The 17,332-nt window shown below is 35.3% G+C and overlaps 1 protein-coding gene across 1 annotated transcript in view; it reads right to left on the bottom strand.

Moving 5' to 3' along the window:
- ANOS1 (anosmin 1) overlaps nucleotides 1-17,332 on the bottom strand; it is a 134,738-nt gene that overhangs the window by 20,608 nt on the left and 96,798 nt on the right. Inside the window, exons 7-10 of the mRNA XM_026083509.1 lie at nucleotides 12,959-13,161; nucleotides 9,988-10,135; nucleotides 6,044-6,196; nucleotides 5,644-5,646 (exon numbers count right to left, since the gene is read on the bottom strand). Coding sequence (XP_025939294.1) covers nucleotides 5,644-5,646; nucleotides 6,044-6,196; nucleotides 9,988-10,135; nucleotides 12,959-13,161 — 507 coding nt within the window. The remainder of the gene's footprint in view (nucleotides 1-5,643; nucleotides 5,647-6,043; nucleotides 6,197-9,987; nucleotides 10,136-12,958; nucleotides 13,162-17,332) is intronic.

Raw genomic sequence — 17,332 nt, 5'->3', positions numbered from 1 at the left:
GACTCGCTCTTCATCCATCCCTAGGCACAGCTCAATACATTCCAGTTGCTCTCTCACATAAAGAGCAACTCCACCACCTCGCTTTCCTGGCCTGTCTTGTTGATGTTTTTCATGATTCCTGCCAGCAACATTTTAAGTATTGTTAGCACTTCACACTTGGACATAGACCAAACGCAAACCAAATACTCTGAACCTGGTAGTCAGTTTATAAAGCATAACAAAGGTAACTGGAGCTGGTGAGGTACTCCCCTTTTCATTCCCTTTAGGGAGCAAAAAGGCAAAGAAATTTTAAAAATCAGCAGTGGGATAGCAACAATGTTATTTCTGGAACTACGTTAGGCCTACGTAAGACAAAGTTAGAAGGGAGTAGGAATCTCACAGAAGATTCTTTTGACAGGATATTCTTTTCACTCTGCAATATTTTCCCACTACAGCTAAAGCTGATAGCATTAACTTCTCACCAGGCAGGATGCTAGGGAAGTCCATAGGATCCAGGCAGCTGAGTCAGCTGTAGCACATACAGAAAAACAAATTATGCAATGTCTACTGGTGAATTTCTTGACAGTTGATCTAGTCAAAGATTCCTGTGCTTAGGGCCAGCTTTATTAATTAAATCCCTAAATACAAGTGAACATTATGCATGCTCACATGATCAACCCCTGCTGAGCCAGTGTCCCCATATTGACATGGAAGTATGAGGGAAATACATTGCTGTAAATTTTACTGTAATTAACACTGAGTTCTTCCTATCGAAAGACCATCTGGACCACAGTGATACCTTCAACTACAAATATTTTACTGCTTAAAGATCTATAATTAGAAAATGGCCAGCTGCTCAAACACTGATCTGCCTAGCACAACAATTAGTACCAAATTAAACAATTCCTTGGTGTTAAGCAACTACTGCTGAATTCTTTACAATAACAAATGGTACAGCTAAAAACTCTTACAGTCATTGAATAGTTTCACTAACTTCAATGGCACTAGTTGCTTGAGAAGGGACCATAGGATAACACTGGGAAAGTTTTCAATTATTTTAAAACCTGGCATATGAAATACCTTATTGCAAATAAAGAGTCAGCACATACAGTCACCTCATTTATCTCCCTGAACTAAGTGAAAGTTAATTTTGTTTTCCTAAGATCTGGTTTTAAAAGCATTTGTGGCAGCTTTCTATTTGCTTTGCCTTGCCTTGCATTTTATACTTCCCTGTAATTTAATTTGTGATTCTTGTTTGGTTGGTTTATCAGACAATGGAGGATTCTTTGCCTTGCCCTGTTTTAAGTGTTCTTTTCTTTGCATTTCTGGTAAATGCTAAAGCAAAAAAAAGAAACCTGAAGCCAAGCCTTAATGCATTTTAAATATTTGTCTTTTTAAGCAAAATCAAGGAGCAGATATATTGATTTTAAATATTTAGAAGTACTTTAAGTGTTTAACAGGAGGTAAATGTTCACAGTCTTCATTCAAGGAAAAGTGAAGGAAACTAGAATTTTACCTGAGCAAGAGCAGTTACATCATACTCAAATAACAGGTACTGAGAAAATGGTAGGGGAGACAGAGTAATGGGTTAGAAAATACTATTGAGACATTTTGCTTTGGAATGAAATCATCACACCAAATTGCATTTTAATATTTTCATGTATGAGAATATTGCACCAAGTGATGAGAATTGTTGCACTGAGTTCATAAAGAATAAAGGGTTTTTTTTCCTTCAGTTTATGCGAAATATCTTATTTTCAGACCCTGAAGATACACGACTTTGGAGCAACTTGATGGCTTCTCAACTGAAGTCCAAAACCTCAGCTCTCTAGTTGCCAAACCACTATGGGACAGAGGAAACATAAGATTTTTTATTATTATTTTCATAGTTTCTGTCTTGATTGCTGCACCTAGGATCTCAATTATCATCAGTACCTAATCCTTTTAAGTAGGTTGTTCAGTAATGGATGATAGTCCGAGACTCCAGCACCAAGGAGTTAAAAGTGATTTGTTTAAGTTGGTTCCACTACTTGACATGAATAGCACATAATTTCTAATTTCACACAGTCAAGATGGCCAAAAAACCTGGCCACAAGCAAGTTCTTTTCATTGACAAAAGTGGAATTCATGCTGTTTAAGGAATGTACTGTGTTTCTCTAACCCCAGGCCTAAGTCAGAGGCAGCAAGTGAAAGACATTTTCTTCTGTCAGACAAGAAACCATTGTATTCATATAATTACAATATGCTTTTGTGATAACTCTGTCTAGCAAAGTTCTGTGCATTTTCTAAGCACCTTGTACTGCCAAGTGTGGAGTTATTCTTGCTAACATACATCTTGAAGCGAAGAAATTATTGCCATCATACGGAGGCATTCAGACTGAAAGATTGTTTCAGAAAGAGATTTATTTTAATGTAAAGTCCAGATTCTACATTCCATTCATGCCTCGTGCTTACTGAAGCTAATGGGACATAAGAAACAACACTTGAAGAACAGGCCTAAATAAGTCTTTCCTGCTGGCAAACTGCAGCACATTATGGCCCATATATATGGAAACAGGATCATCATCCATCCACTTACTCAAATTTTAACTCAAGCATTGCATTCAGTTTGAGTACTGATAAGCGATCACTCCTGTAGTGTATAATAAAGCCAGTTCAGTAATAGTTTGCAACATTCCCTCTATTTCAGTTGTTGCACAGGATAGAAGTCTGATGAATTCTATTCAGAGGGATATAAAAACAAGAACTTTAACCTTGATGTCATTATTGTTTCCTTTCACTGGCTTCCTAGAGGCACATCTGCAAATGACATTGAGGAATACAACTTGTTTGTAGCAATGGAAGAGGCATCTTTGAATGTCAAGAAACATCATCGCGCCCCCGAAAACCTTACGGACCATTGCGGTAAACTGTTTGTTGGCCTTTGCAGCCTGGTATTCAAAAGGTTAAGGAAAATTTCCTTGTCACTCATAAAGCAATAACAATGTCTATTATAGAGCTTTCAAGATAGGGCCTTTGATTTAACTTCAAAGTTAGTTCTACTTTGAGCAGATCACTGGACCAGATGACCTCCAGAGGTCCCTTCCAACCCTGATTATTCTATGATTCTATTCTATTTTGCTCTTTCTAGGCAAAGTAAAATGATTCAAATTCAAAAGCAAAATAGTTTCTAAGCTAACAAACAAACCAATGAAAATAAAGAAATAAGCTAAAATAACCTTAAAAACATGTTTGTCTCTTAGATGGTAACAGAGACTGCCTGAAATCCACACAGCTTTTTCCTTCTATTTGTTTCTGTAATTAGTGATGTGCTTTGATTCTACAGTATTAGGAGGCAATGCAAAACTCTTCTATAGAGCCATCTTGGTTCTAGACAGAATTCACAAAAAACTTCCCAGGTCTAAGTAGAATGATAGGACTACTGAATGCAGCCATACAACAAAAAATTAAGAGCAGCTATAACTATAGAAAATTAATAACATTATTCTTATAAAGTGAAAAACTTCTGTCTTAGTAGTTGTTGAAATATTCATTACAGCTAGAAGACATTCTATATCAACATCTCATACTGGTTTAAAAGTTCTCATCTTAAAATACCCTCAGAATCTTTGTAAAATAATTATTTCATCACCACTGACATGCAACCATCTCTGGTTAGGACCATGAATACTATTGCAGAAAGTACAGCAAAACTTCAAAACAGGATCTGACAAAGCAAAGATTATCGCAACCAGTTGAAGCTGTACTTAATTTACAGATGTCCAGCACCTTCAAGCTTGAGAATAGTGTTTCTTCGTATGTCATGGGAATTCTCAACATTATCAATATACTTATTTCACATGGTTTCATGATACTTTCACAACTGTTATTTGTTTTAAAGTCACACATCCTATTTGGGACTATAGGATAGCTGCATTCCTACATTGAAAAACTTTGTGTTGTTTTAATTGCAAACTACAAAATAATGAGAACTTTAGAGCAATCAACAGGGACTCTTGTTTTCATCCACCATGTACAAGGTAGAGAGGTCAGTTCCTCATGCAGAAACATTTGAACTTTGATTGCCTATGTGCAATGAAAACAACCGAGACATCAGGCCATAGAGTAGGCTGAGGTAAATTCTCTCTCAGTATCTCCTATTATAGTTGCTGCCCTCTTATACCTCCTACAAATCCCTAAACACTATTTGATACAGGAGAAAGAAGTGTGGCTACAGTTCCAAACTCAGTCGGTGTCAGTAATTGTTGTCTTTCATAAAGACAAGATACAGCCAATCTGTTCCTCCTGCTGCGTTCCTACAAACACTCGGAAAAACTTGTTTTGCAGTAAATCGTCACTAGTAAATCTACAGTCAATACCTTGTCCATGCACTACATAACCTGCAAGCTCCTGTAAGAGCTTATAGAAGCTGCTAGCTTCTCAGGAGCAGGTAACTGACTGTATTTCATCTCCACATGTGGCAATGGCTCCTGCTGAGTTACTGCAGACACTGCCATTCAGAACACAGACATTTTCAAAAAGGAAGGGGGAGAAGGGGGAGAAGGGGGAGAAGGGGGAGAAGGGGGAGAAGGGGGAGAAGGGGGAGAAGGGGGAGAAGGGAAACTGCCATATGCTGCCCTTCTTCACACACCTACGCTATCACTATTCATTATGTAATAAAAATGAAGGCAGCTTCCATTGCATGATGGGGGCATCTATTTATACATCCTAACTCACGTGACTGACCTTGCTCCCACCACATGACCAAAATGTACTTCTGCATGTTCCCCTTATATAACTGGATATACAAAGATTCATACAAAATTAGTCAGTTAGGAACTCAAGAACTCAGCTAGCCCATCCCTTGCCCAAGGCAATAGCAATTAAATCCATGTCATTTCTAACAGATAGGTGCCATATCTGTCTTTGAAGACCACCAACAGTGATTTCACCACTTCCTAACACTTCCTACACTACATAGCTTCCTGTAATGTAACACAGGGTGGGATTCAGCTCCAGATTTAGACAACAGCATTTAGATATCTACAACGTAATGTCTACTTTTAAGCTCAATGACTAAGTTGTCATCATAACCAGTGAAGAGTCAGTTCAAGATATCTCCTTTAGAGCAAAATGAATACCTCTCCAAACTGTGCTGGTCACAATGACTGCATCTCCACTGACTATGACAGTGACTTGGACAACTACTCTACAAGTAAGGTGAATTTCACTAGGGGTGCTGGCATTTTGGTCATAATAGGAAAATCCCTTTTTGACTTCTAAACCTCATTAGGTACTTAAAATTTATGGCATTTTCCTTTAGACTGGAAGACTAAAATATAAAATCATTGTTGCCACTAGACTTTCTGCAAAACAGAAGGCTGCAGCCTAGCACAAAACTACCTTAAAGTAAAGATTTTTTCAATGATTGTGGCAAACTATTCATCCAGATCTGTCTTCAGGTGGCTGATAATGTTTTAGAGTTTGGTATAAATCGCATGTTGGCCCTAACCTGAGCCAGTACAGCTCTAAATGTTGTGGTACAGGCTATGGTTTAGGTTTTGTGACACCATTGCATAATTTTCATATACACTCATTTCCTGACTTATTTCTCAACTGATCAAATTTGACATGCCCCAGTGGCATCAGGAGGAACACTACACATGAACTGCATTTGCTTGAGACCCTCTGACCCCATGCCAGTGAAACAACATTCATATCCACAAAAGTTCTATAAAACATAAGGCCAAGCTCTGGTTCCCTATTCAAAACTTTACAGAAGCAATATCTACTGAATTAAATCATCTCAACTCTTGGAAGATTCAGTGTACCATGATGGCCAACTACAGTTTTTGGACAGCTGATTCATGTTATTTCCTTCTGTCAGATATTTATACATAACAGAAAAAGAAGAGGCAATGCTTCACTTGAACATGAAGGTGAAGGGCTGGAAAGACAGGTGCAGGATTTAACTTTGGTAGGAATGACTGGATGAGTTCATTATATCTTAGCAATGTTTTCCAACTCTGAGACAGTTTGTGACAGTTCGTCCTTAGAAAAAAAGTAGTGAAAAAATGCCACAAACCTGTTTTCTTCCAGTAGACTTTGACCTGAAGTTGATTGTCCTGATAGAAGAGAGTTCCAATTTTAAGAAAACGAGTGGGTTTTCTTCTTTGAAAGGTTGGGAAAGGATCTACCAGTCCTTTCCGGGGTTTCACAACAGAAGGGGTCTGCTCTTCTGCAAGACACAAAACAATCAGGAAATTATTTATTTTAGTACAGCACAACCTAATGACTGTGCTAGTGTTGATGACAGTCAGAAAATAAATACTGCCTTCAATTAAAACTATTTTATTTCAACATCTTACCTGAAAGAAATTGACATAAAGAACAAACAGACATAATAGATGAATCATTTGTTTGAAATTTGGTCAAATAAAGATATTTTAGATAGAGGGAAAAAGACAAATATATTGTAATGTGGAAAATGCTACGTACATTTTCAAAAGCATCATAAAAAAAGGCAGTGTATTTATAACCCCAGGAGCAAGAATTATTAACACTTATTTAATAAATATGGTATCTAGCAGTAGTTTTGTATAATCATTCGTGCCCTTGATGTTCACACAGTGTTTGAATATACACAAAACCAAAGGATAGGATTGAGTGTAACCCACAGAGTGCAACATGTGGTTATTACATCAAAGTAAATATATACCTTTGCTATACTATATAAGAACATTCTGGTCAGATTAAAGAACTTTCTAGCCCACTTCCCTGTTTCCAACAGTGAACAGTGAATACTTAGGAAAACATTATAAGAGCAGAGTGAAGTTTGAGTGATTCCCTTGGTATATGTGCCTAAATTCCAACAAGGAATGGTAAACAGATTTCTTCCCACAGACATTTCACCTGGCAACAACTTAAGAACATTTAGAAGAGTTGTCAGTATTTAGAATAGTTGAGTATTCCTAGACATTTTCAGTTTAAAAGAAGTAGTGCTGATTCACTGCACACTTGCAAATATATCAGTTCCAGTTCAGAGGACAGTATTTGCATGAGCTGAACAAAAAGCTGTATTTAATTGAATACTGCACCTAAATAAAAAGTAAAGATTCTCCTAATTAGGAAGTGGTAAATTATCAACTACATACTTGAAAGAAAGAAGGAATGACTCAGGTTTCAATAGTTAACATGAAAAACATGTAAATTTGAATGTTTTGCCCTACACATAGCTTTAACTAAAACTCTAATTGCTTTTTGGACATATTTTACTTTTTTAAACCTTTCTTTAGCCTGATACATTTTTCCCTCTTTTAAATGAAAGAAAAACTACTAATCATATACAAACTCTTTCTCAAGGTAACCATTATGTTGGTTATTTAAAAGGAAATCATGAAACAATAGACAGAAATACAAACCTGAATCTATTAGATATACCTCAGTTGAAAGTATTTTAATTTTAGTAACTCTGTGCTATGCTTTTCTCTGTCTGCTCCACTTCTGGAACAACCAGAACACTGATTTAGAATATTTCTATATACCAATCAAGAGAGAGAGAGTCTTGCCGCATTTGCCAGAAGTGAAGCAGACAAGCAATATGAATATGACGAGGCAACATATTTCTGAGTGTGGGAAAACATAATTCCTGAGGGCCAGAGCAAAAGCTCACAGAAGTCTTCAGGGCTAATTATTTCAATGGGGTATGGACCGATCTCTAGTCTGACAATCTGAATATCTGTCTAAAAAAAAGGCTTCATTTCCCAGAGAGCTGAGCAATTGACTGAAGTGGGACTTCAGTAAAACTGGCATGGTGCTTCCTGAACTACTTCTCAAAGGCAGCCTGATCATGAAAGTCCCCAAATAGATGAGGAATACATGCCATTATATAGAAAGTCTTTAATACCATATTAAAAGACTATGATAATCTGATCTAATGTCAGGACTCAAAGCCTGACAAACACCGGTCAATTAATTACTCCTGCTCTCAAAAGGGGAAAGTTTATAAGACTATTCTTGTGTTACTACGACAGAAGGACATTCAACAGCTTGCTCAATGTCACTTTGACTAGGTCTACATGCTGGCACCAGGGTTCCCTCCCAGACACCAGGACACAGCCCAGCTTCAGACTCAGGTGAAATCCAGACACCAGCCTTCTCCTGCGAAATGGTTTCTACATAAAGTCAGATCAGCTGCATGCTTTGTCTCAGAATTGTGATATAGGCCGGCAGAAATGCCAGTTTAGATGACTGGACTGAAAACTAGACACTTTAAAGTTTAGCACGGAAATCCAGAATGTCACAAAAACTTCTGATCAGAAGAGACAAGAAGATCAGGAAGAAAGAGGAAATCTACTGCATCATGAGACTACATTTAGTCTGTTCATCTAGCAAAATGTGTTTGACAAGAGAAAAAAAAAAACACCACCCTCTTAGGAAAATACTTTGCAAAATGAGGACATCTCTTATAAATACAAATGATACACTTCTAGTTGAACTTCATGACCGAGGGTATTAGAATTAACCACCCAGTTCCCAATGAAGTTTAGTTTTACTTTTATTACATCCCCTGTGTAACTTCAATAGAAGAAAGAAAAATTAAATATGTTAACTCAGAGAAGCTTTTGATATCACAAACAGTCCTGAAAACAAGATCACTTTTCTGGGGGATGACAGATAGAAAATACAGGTACAGTCTGGATGAGTTAATATAAAAAGAGCATAACTCTTATGTTCACTTACATTGTGTTTTACTGTGGATTAATGCCAAACTTGCCTTATGTCCACACCATGGAGATTCAAGTTCATATTCTGGTATGGATTTCAGGCAAAGACTCAGTGCACTGAAGAGATGAAAGCTTGGCCCTCTGCTGCCTTTTAAGATGGCCCAAAAATGTAGTAAAAATGTGCTTGACATGGAAAAAAGAAGGATCTTTAGGTCTGTTTTTTCTTCTTGATACATTAAAATAGGAAGTAACTGTAGATATGAAGGTCTGTCATAGCTAACAACTACTTTAAAATATTTTATGTATATCCAAACAGAGTATGTGTTCAGAAAGGCCCTGCAATGATACCGCTTGCTTTGGCAGGATAGGAATATAGAACGACAGTTATGTTATGCAAATGGTTCCAATAAAGTTTAAGACTTGATTGTACTATAAAAAGGAAAAATGAATGAGAAAGGGGAAAATGAAAGAGAGGTAGGAAAGAATATTTAAAACGACATGGTTTAACATCTTGTTATCAGAAATTTGCTGTATTGGCTAATCAGAGAAATATCAACAGTTGGGACTCTAACTCAGTATTGCAATTTGCCTATTATACAAATAGCATGTAACTAAGACTAAGAATCATGGTTTACACTCAAATTCGGATACACTTTCAAATACATTATTTAGCATGTGAGGTTCTAAAGATCTTATAAAGAAGTATCTTGACATCTAAAGATCTCAAGATTTTAATTCGAACTTGGGTCCTATCCATGCAATAGTATGTTTAAAATTCATTTCTTGCCAGGCATAGAACATTTTATATTGCTTAACAGAAGAGTCAATGTGTCGTGTTAGTTCCTAGGAGATATATATTTGCGTGGTCTGGATTCTGAAATAGTGGGTTACTCAGAATAGTCAGGATTCTGAAAAGCACTGAAAGCTAAAACTGTCCAGTTAAGACATAGACAGAAGAATAGATTTACTCCAGCCCATGAAGTATGTAATGAGTATTTGTACCTGTATTACATTTTAAAAACATTAACACTACAGTCATGAAAATGCTCCTGTTTTCATTGCGTTTATTTATTTCAGATAAGTAGTACCCAAGACAAAGAACTATGCAAAAACGATCACCGATTTTTAGATGAAGAAATTTAACATCAAAAAGTTACTCAACTTGACCAAGAAAAAAATCACTATGTTATCAAACAGCCAGCTTTAAGATTTTTTTTTAAATCTGAAAAATGATTATATAAAACATTCAAATTGTAGATAAAGCAAATATAAAGCACCCGTATGTTTGAATGCAGTTACTCACTATTATTCCTGGTGTCCTGAGTTGTGCTAAAATGGAGAGAAACTTTACCACTTTTTAGGCGTATCTGACCCCAACGTGTTACTGCCTGCAGTTCCACATTGTAGTTGCTGTTGGGTTGGAGTCCCTCCAGGACCACATAATTTTGGGGCTATAATAGAGGGGAATATATATACAAAGCAGTTACAATATTACTGAAACACAGGCTCTTATTAAAAGCAGGCCTGTTATCTTAGGCACACCACTCTTCTGAAATTAAAAAAAAAAAAAAGTCATGTATAAATTTCAATAGAGCACAATTTGATGTTTTTAAAAAACTCTCTTTTTCTGGACTCTATTTTTCTTTGCTTTTTTTAAAGTACAAGCCTTACTGACATTTACAGAATTTTGGCAGTTTCTTGGTAAATACAGATACCTACTGTTTAGGCCAAGACTAAATTTACTTTTTATATAGAATAATTTTTTTTTCTTATGCCAAAAATATTTTTAGCCAAACATATTTAAATTCTTTACTCCCCAACCTCTGGGTAGACTGTATTAGCAAAGCAACTGGAAACTTTGTCTAGAGACAGCTAGTCTGAAGACAGCTAGAATACAGCAATCGGCACACTGGTCACAATTCTCTATTAGTTTCAACTGTTGAAAACAAAAATGAAAGAACAACCAACCAAAAAAAACCCCTCATCCATAAGGATTCTTTTCCTCTATACAACGAAAAAAGAAAAAGAAAAAATACAGTTTTCCATTGTCACTGAACAGAGAAACACATGAGTAGGATTATCATTCTCCAGTTAATAAACCATAAACTAAGGCAAGTCCCACGATATTGCAAAGAAGAGACAAGGCCTTTCAGTATTCTTACATTTCTAAATTTTTGTTGAGTATACATAAAAATGCCATTCTAGCCCATATCTCAGACAGAAATTTTTACTCCATGCTTTTATTATAATTCTTTCTGCCTCATCTGAAGTTTGACAGTCAATCCAGAGTGAAAAAGACAACTATGCACTGCCTTATTTAACAGTTCAGGGATTGTCAAAAGCATTTCATATCAATTACCTTTACTTGTTTTGTGCTATTTATAACATAGATTACAACTCTTGATTTCCAGTGTTTATTTCTAAATATCGTAGCTAAAATATTTGCATATCTCTCCGTGTTGATTTCATATGGAAATCATTATAGAATGATTTGGACTAGACTACTTCAAAAGGTAAAAACTGGGTGAAAAAAACTTCAATGATCTTTAAAAAAATAAGGTCGTTCCATCTTTGCACCTTTTTTTTTAAGTTTTCAGGTTTTAGACCAAAGAATTGCTATAATATTCAAAGAACCATAGACTAGAAGTAGCACTAGGAGTGTCCTATGGGGGAAGCCTGACTGTCATTGGTGTTGCTGTACAATTTCATGATACGCTGCAGAAGCAAAAGTACAGTGAGATAGAAGAGATATTCTAAAAGCCTACCTTTTCTCTAAAATATGTCTTTGGATCTTCTGGATTTCCCTACATTTAAGGCCAGATTTGGTCCCAATGACTTCACTACTGTATAATAGATCTGTTTTAACACATTGTATGTAGCCTACACCCTACACACAGCACCAGCACAATACTAAGGACCCATCTCATTTTACAATTCTCTATTTTTTTGTGATTTAAGGGTCAGCTTGTGGAAAGAAAGCTTCTCTGTATTTTTAGGCTTTAGCCTCCAATATGAAGATCTCCAGCCAATGGTAGCTTTCCAGGAAAACACAAACTTTTCTACCTAACACAGTCCAACTCTACTCCTATCTTGCCAAAGTGATTTTCAAAAAGTACAAATATAACACAGAACTTTCTTTTCCATATATATTTACCAAAGATTTTTTAAAAATAAGTATTTAACTAAAGTAAAAGTAAAGAACCAAGTTATTTTAGTCCCTGACATGACTCCATATTATTTACAATTGCTGGCAAATTCCCTTTTCCTTCTTCCCCAGCATAGAGCTGGTGGCATTGACTCTGAAGCCTCCTGGCTCGATCCCCTGTCAGTTCCTGTGAGAAGGGGAGTTCGGGACACTCCCATGCTAGTGGTTCTGCTACTTCTGATCTGCAGTTGATGAACTCAGGACACAACCTTCATTGCTTTCATTTCTCTCAGGGTTTGGTGAGGGAGCTACAACCCTCTGGCTACCATTCACCACAATGCAAGAGGTTAACCAGAGCCAAAAAGACAGTGCTAACATAGACATGGGACTGAATTCGCATAATTGTATATTAAAACCACTGAGAATAAAATCCAGCCCATTATCTGTGATGGAATTCTATTTCTGTTAACTACTTTAAAATAAAATACAATGTGCTTAAGGATATCATATCAAGTAGTTTTCCAGTAAAACAAAATACATAATACATCCACCAAAAAAATGACAAGGACTTGCTGCTATGGAAATGTTTCAGATCTTTGCTAGAGTAGATTTTCTAAGTATTTTATTTTCTTGGACCTACATAAATTGTGATTATTTAATGGTTACTCTATATTACTCAATAGTGCTTAAGATCAGTCCCAAATATTATTTAGTATATTGCAAGAATAATGTGATAGATGACATTTGGCTTTCTAAACAAAATAAGCACTGTATCTTTTAGAAGCATTAGTAAAATAAGCTTCACTTTAGAGGACAAACAACATTTAACTTTCTATTCATCTCTCCTGCAAATTCTTATGGTATTTGTCTGCATTTTAAGGGAGAGGAGATCTACTTCTTTCTCCAAGTTCAATCAAATATGAGACTGAGTATTAGCACTGAGATATCAAAATTGTCTTCAAAGTCAGTGATCTTAAAAATTAAGACAATTACTTTCCCACATGTTGAAATTATTGCATCTTATCACATTTTTGATACTTACACTTTCTTTTGTGCCTGAAAAAAAATTGAAAATTGCAGAATTAATACATCGCCATATTTCTGTCTCATATGTCATTTTCTTTCTTACCCCATCAGTAATCTTCCTTCTCTTTTTTTTAGCTGGGATCACATATTTGCTATATGTCCAGCTCCAGAAGACTTTGTAGTGGTGCACTGGGATATCAGGCTCTTCTGGAAGATCCCAAGTAATCATTACATTCACACTTCCATCATTGTTTGCAGTGATATTGGCAATTCTGATATTAGATGGGGCTGGAGGAGCAGATGGATCTGGAATTTAAAACAAACCAACCAAAAGATGCTAAAGTAAAGATCATCTTCGTCTTATGTATTTACCAGTCATACACCAGTTGGATTAAACATACTCAATACACTTAAGAAAATTTATGCAAAAAATTCCCATAAGTGATATAGCTTCTTGCAAATTCTAAAAATCCAAGCTCTTCTAAAATAAAAATTATGGGTTTACATTTAGGAGTGTGATTATTCTGTGAATGTTGTTGGTATCGGAACAATTATTACAAAGTTTTATCAAAATGTACTAGACTCTTAGTTTTACTTCTGGCATTCACTACTTTCTGTAAATGACAATGTGGTTAAAAAGGTCATGCTCTATATGTGGGCCTATATATCACTCCTGAATCAAACAGTGGAAACTTCGAATATTTTGTTTGATGTTGCTAGAGATTCTCAGACGATAAAATTGTGTGTTTCTACATGTCGTCTCTTTTTTGAAAATTCTTGTCTTGGTATCCACCACCATAGAACTTAATATTGACCAGAAATTAAATCAGAATATGAAAGTGAGTCACAGGGATAGCTATTTTTGTTATAAATAAGACATATATATTTCTATGAGAGCATAATACATTGTTAAGTCTTGACAATTTTTATTCTAGAAAAGTGTTTAAGTCCTATGGTGGGGGATATTGAATATACTAATACTGAAATAATGTTCCTCCAGTTGTCATCTCAGTGTTGACATGATGCTCCAAACCTTAAATCTATACTCCAAAGCTTTGCCGTTTGAGAGCCTTAAGAGTCCATCCAAATGCCTCCTTATTTTTCCTCTGGTAAAAACAATTAACCTCTTTAGGGCTTAAGTTTAGAAATCTCTGAACAAAAAGTGACTAATAGCTTCTCCTCTATATTTTTAGAAGCTATCCCAGACAGCTCCACACACAGTATTTGCTGTATAGCGTCTTACACATGGTAAGAAATAGTTAGGACATGGTTTGGGGCTGAGCATTCCACTGGGTAGAATGATACCTGATAGTCAAAGTTTCCAATACTGCGCCTTTGTCCTCCTTTGTCCTCCTTGTGGACTTAGCATTTATGTTCTGAGTCATGTGAATCCATAGGAATTTTGCCACTGAGCTTTTGAATGTCGTATTTGCTTTTAAGTAACTCCTACTTTTCATGAGGATTCTCAATCTAATCTTAGAATCATAATAATAGGTGTTATTATCAAGAGTGAATGTGGTTGTATATTTATTTCACAATCTATTGAAACAAGTAGACTTCAAAAAGCTTATATTTTTAAATGCCTGTGATAGACAAACATTGATGGCAAAAATATAATAAAACTTCAAAAAAAAAAGTAAACAGTTTAACTCAAAAAAAATTATGTTTAAAAGTTTATCAGGTAGAGTAAAGGAAATTCATAGTAATGATGGCATGTTACAAAGCTATGGCTAATAAAAAACAATGTGATTGGAAAGAATCAATTTCACATAATTAATAAAATAACTTATTGCTAGAAATAAAACTGGAGGTGTGCAAAGGCGACACCAGGCATTCATTTACTTCATGGTTCACCTGAATCTTTTTACAATTGTAAATGAGCTGTTAAATGAACTTTCCAGGCATACTAAATTCATCAGATAATCCCTATGACAAATGGCCTCACTGAAAAATTCCATCACTTAGGCCATGCAAACTGACACATTCACAATTAATAAAGACAGCATTTCCTTTTCAAAGATCAGCACATGTGAAATAACGGCTTATTCCTGTTATTTAACAGGAGTCTTAGTTAAATAACAATGGATGCTCCTGTTTCCTCACACATGCCAATTTAGATAAATAGTAATAGATGCTCCCATTTCCTCACATGCCATTTAACCAAACTTTTGGCCATAAAAGTTACAAAGCATACTTGAGTTTATGAATTCTGGAAATTCAGCTTACTTTTCCCAATAATGAGAATTCTTTATTTCTTTTTATTTGCTCATTTTTTTAATCATCTTGCAAAACAGTTTCTTCTTCTGTTTTGGCTTTGGAAAAGCGCTGTTCTTACACTTACTTCTTTACTTGTGAAATACCACAAAACTCCATCTTACACATATTAAAAGGTATTTTCATTGGAGGGGATAAATATAAGAGACATATTTCCATAATTCATTTTAGACTAATGACTTGGATATACAATGTATTATCTACTTCCATTACTTACTAAAATAAGTGTAGACATTAAATGACATTTAAATGCAATAAATACAATCAGAATCATGATTCAGAAAACCAAAATCCTTATTCAGCATTAATCTTCACTGATTTAAAATGTTAGTTATCTTTTTATTTTACAGGACAATGTCTTATGACAATAAAACATTCATACCCTGAAGTGCAACATGATCGTATTACCTGTGGGTGAATTATTCAAATTATCTCCCAGAAGTACTATACATCATGTATTATGTATACATAACATTTGGGTTAGAATTAAAGTGTTTCAGAGAATCTGTCTACAGAAATGGTCAGCTATGCAAGCTATGTGCAAAAAACAATTGTAATGGTAAAATACATTTGTCTTCATTCTGCATCTATAAAAACTCTGAGGATCTTAAAAATTCTAAACATTAAATGAAATAGCTCTTCTGGACAAAATATGTTACATATATAAAAATATTTTAAAATTCTATTCACCAGCTTCTTGTAGGTCTAAAAGCAAATGACCAAATATCTTTGCTTTCAAAATCCCTTTTCAAGTGAGATAAACCTTCTCTTTCTGGCCCTACATGAATGCAAGATAAAGTGTATTTTTCCCTGTATTTGACCAGAATTGAGCTTTTATATAACTTCTCAGCATCATCACAGGAATTTCTTTCAGGTAACTTCAAACATCCTCATTTTTCCTAGTGACATAAGCAGAAACAAAAACAGCAAGGAAGAAGAACTACGTGCATACTGAAGGCAATAGATAATTTCTTCTGTTTTCTATAGTTCCAGGATTTTACCCTGCGCTTTTTATAATTGCACAGGTTACAGAAAGCATCACTGTATCAGCAGCATTTCTTCTATGTTCACTAGAAGCAGACAGTCCAGGCAGCATACAGTGTGCTGACCAACATTTAAAAGAAAAATGGCCCATCTTTCTCCTTTGCCGTGGGAGAATGCAAAATTCATTGGGTAACTATTAGTTAAGGAAAGAAAGAGCATCCTCTTAGAGGAAATATACATATGAAATAATACAGCACCAGCAATAGCAGAAATATTTTCCTAACTGCCCCTTTTCTTCTAAGTCTCTCTTTTGCAAGCTTAACAAATGTCATCCACAAAAGTACCTTTGAACAGGAGGAAGAGTGGTGGAGGGAGTAGTAGAAGGCAGAAAGAAAGGAATTCTGCAGTTGACAGACATGAAAAGGGGAGACACTTGAAAGCGGCATATTTTCTAGAAGGGCTTTTTTAAAACTAGTAGACTAAAACTGGAGACGATAATGATCTAGAATCAAGTAAGATGGCCAAAGGTGATCAAAAATTAATTTATCTCACAGTTTTATGTATAATCATAAAACCAGATGATTGTGGGGATACAGCAGTAAAATACTGCTTGGAATTTGTGTGTATTACCTGAACTATGAGGCCACTTACTCAGCATTTTGCATCAGCTGAAGATCTAATCCATATTGTTTAAAGTGGAAGTATTGCAATGTTGCTATTTAATTTATTCCTCTTTATCTACATATTTCCATGACGCTCATCACTATCACAATTGACAGAACTATCACTTTTGTGAGCCAAGGAAATAGAGATATTCTTGTTTTCTTTAATTTGAAAAGATTTAATTTCACCAGCAAAATAAATGGATGAGAAGAAAGGGCAGTGAGGCAAAGATACTGTGATATCTGAACAGATTTTATATATATATATATATACACACATATATATACACACATATATATATATATATAAAAAATGACACCAAACTCATCCTTAAATACAAACACAGAATTTGCATAATTGACAACAGCCTTAACAATATGTTCCTCTGTAATGTGTGCCCACCAGTTAGCAGATAATAGATGTTGTTTTCTTCTGAATTTTCTTAAGCCTTCACTATCACATTATTGAATGAAAAAGTCATGCTTCTGCAAGGTGCTCTGTTATGATTATGTCTATGCAAACAGTAAAAGCAGAACACAACTTATTTGCTGAAATA

This window comes from Apteryx rowi, unplaced genomic scaffold (genome assembly GCF_003343035.1).
Source record: "Apteryx rowi isolate R43461 unplaced genomic scaffold, aptRow1 scaffold_605, whole genome shotgun sequence".
NCBI classification, from domain to species: domain Eukaryota; kingdom Metazoa; phylum Chordata; class Aves; order Apterygiformes; family Apterygidae; genus Apteryx; species Apteryx rowi.
Note: the sequence above shows the minus strand (reverse complement) of the source record. Positions and strands in the feature narration are given on the sequence as shown.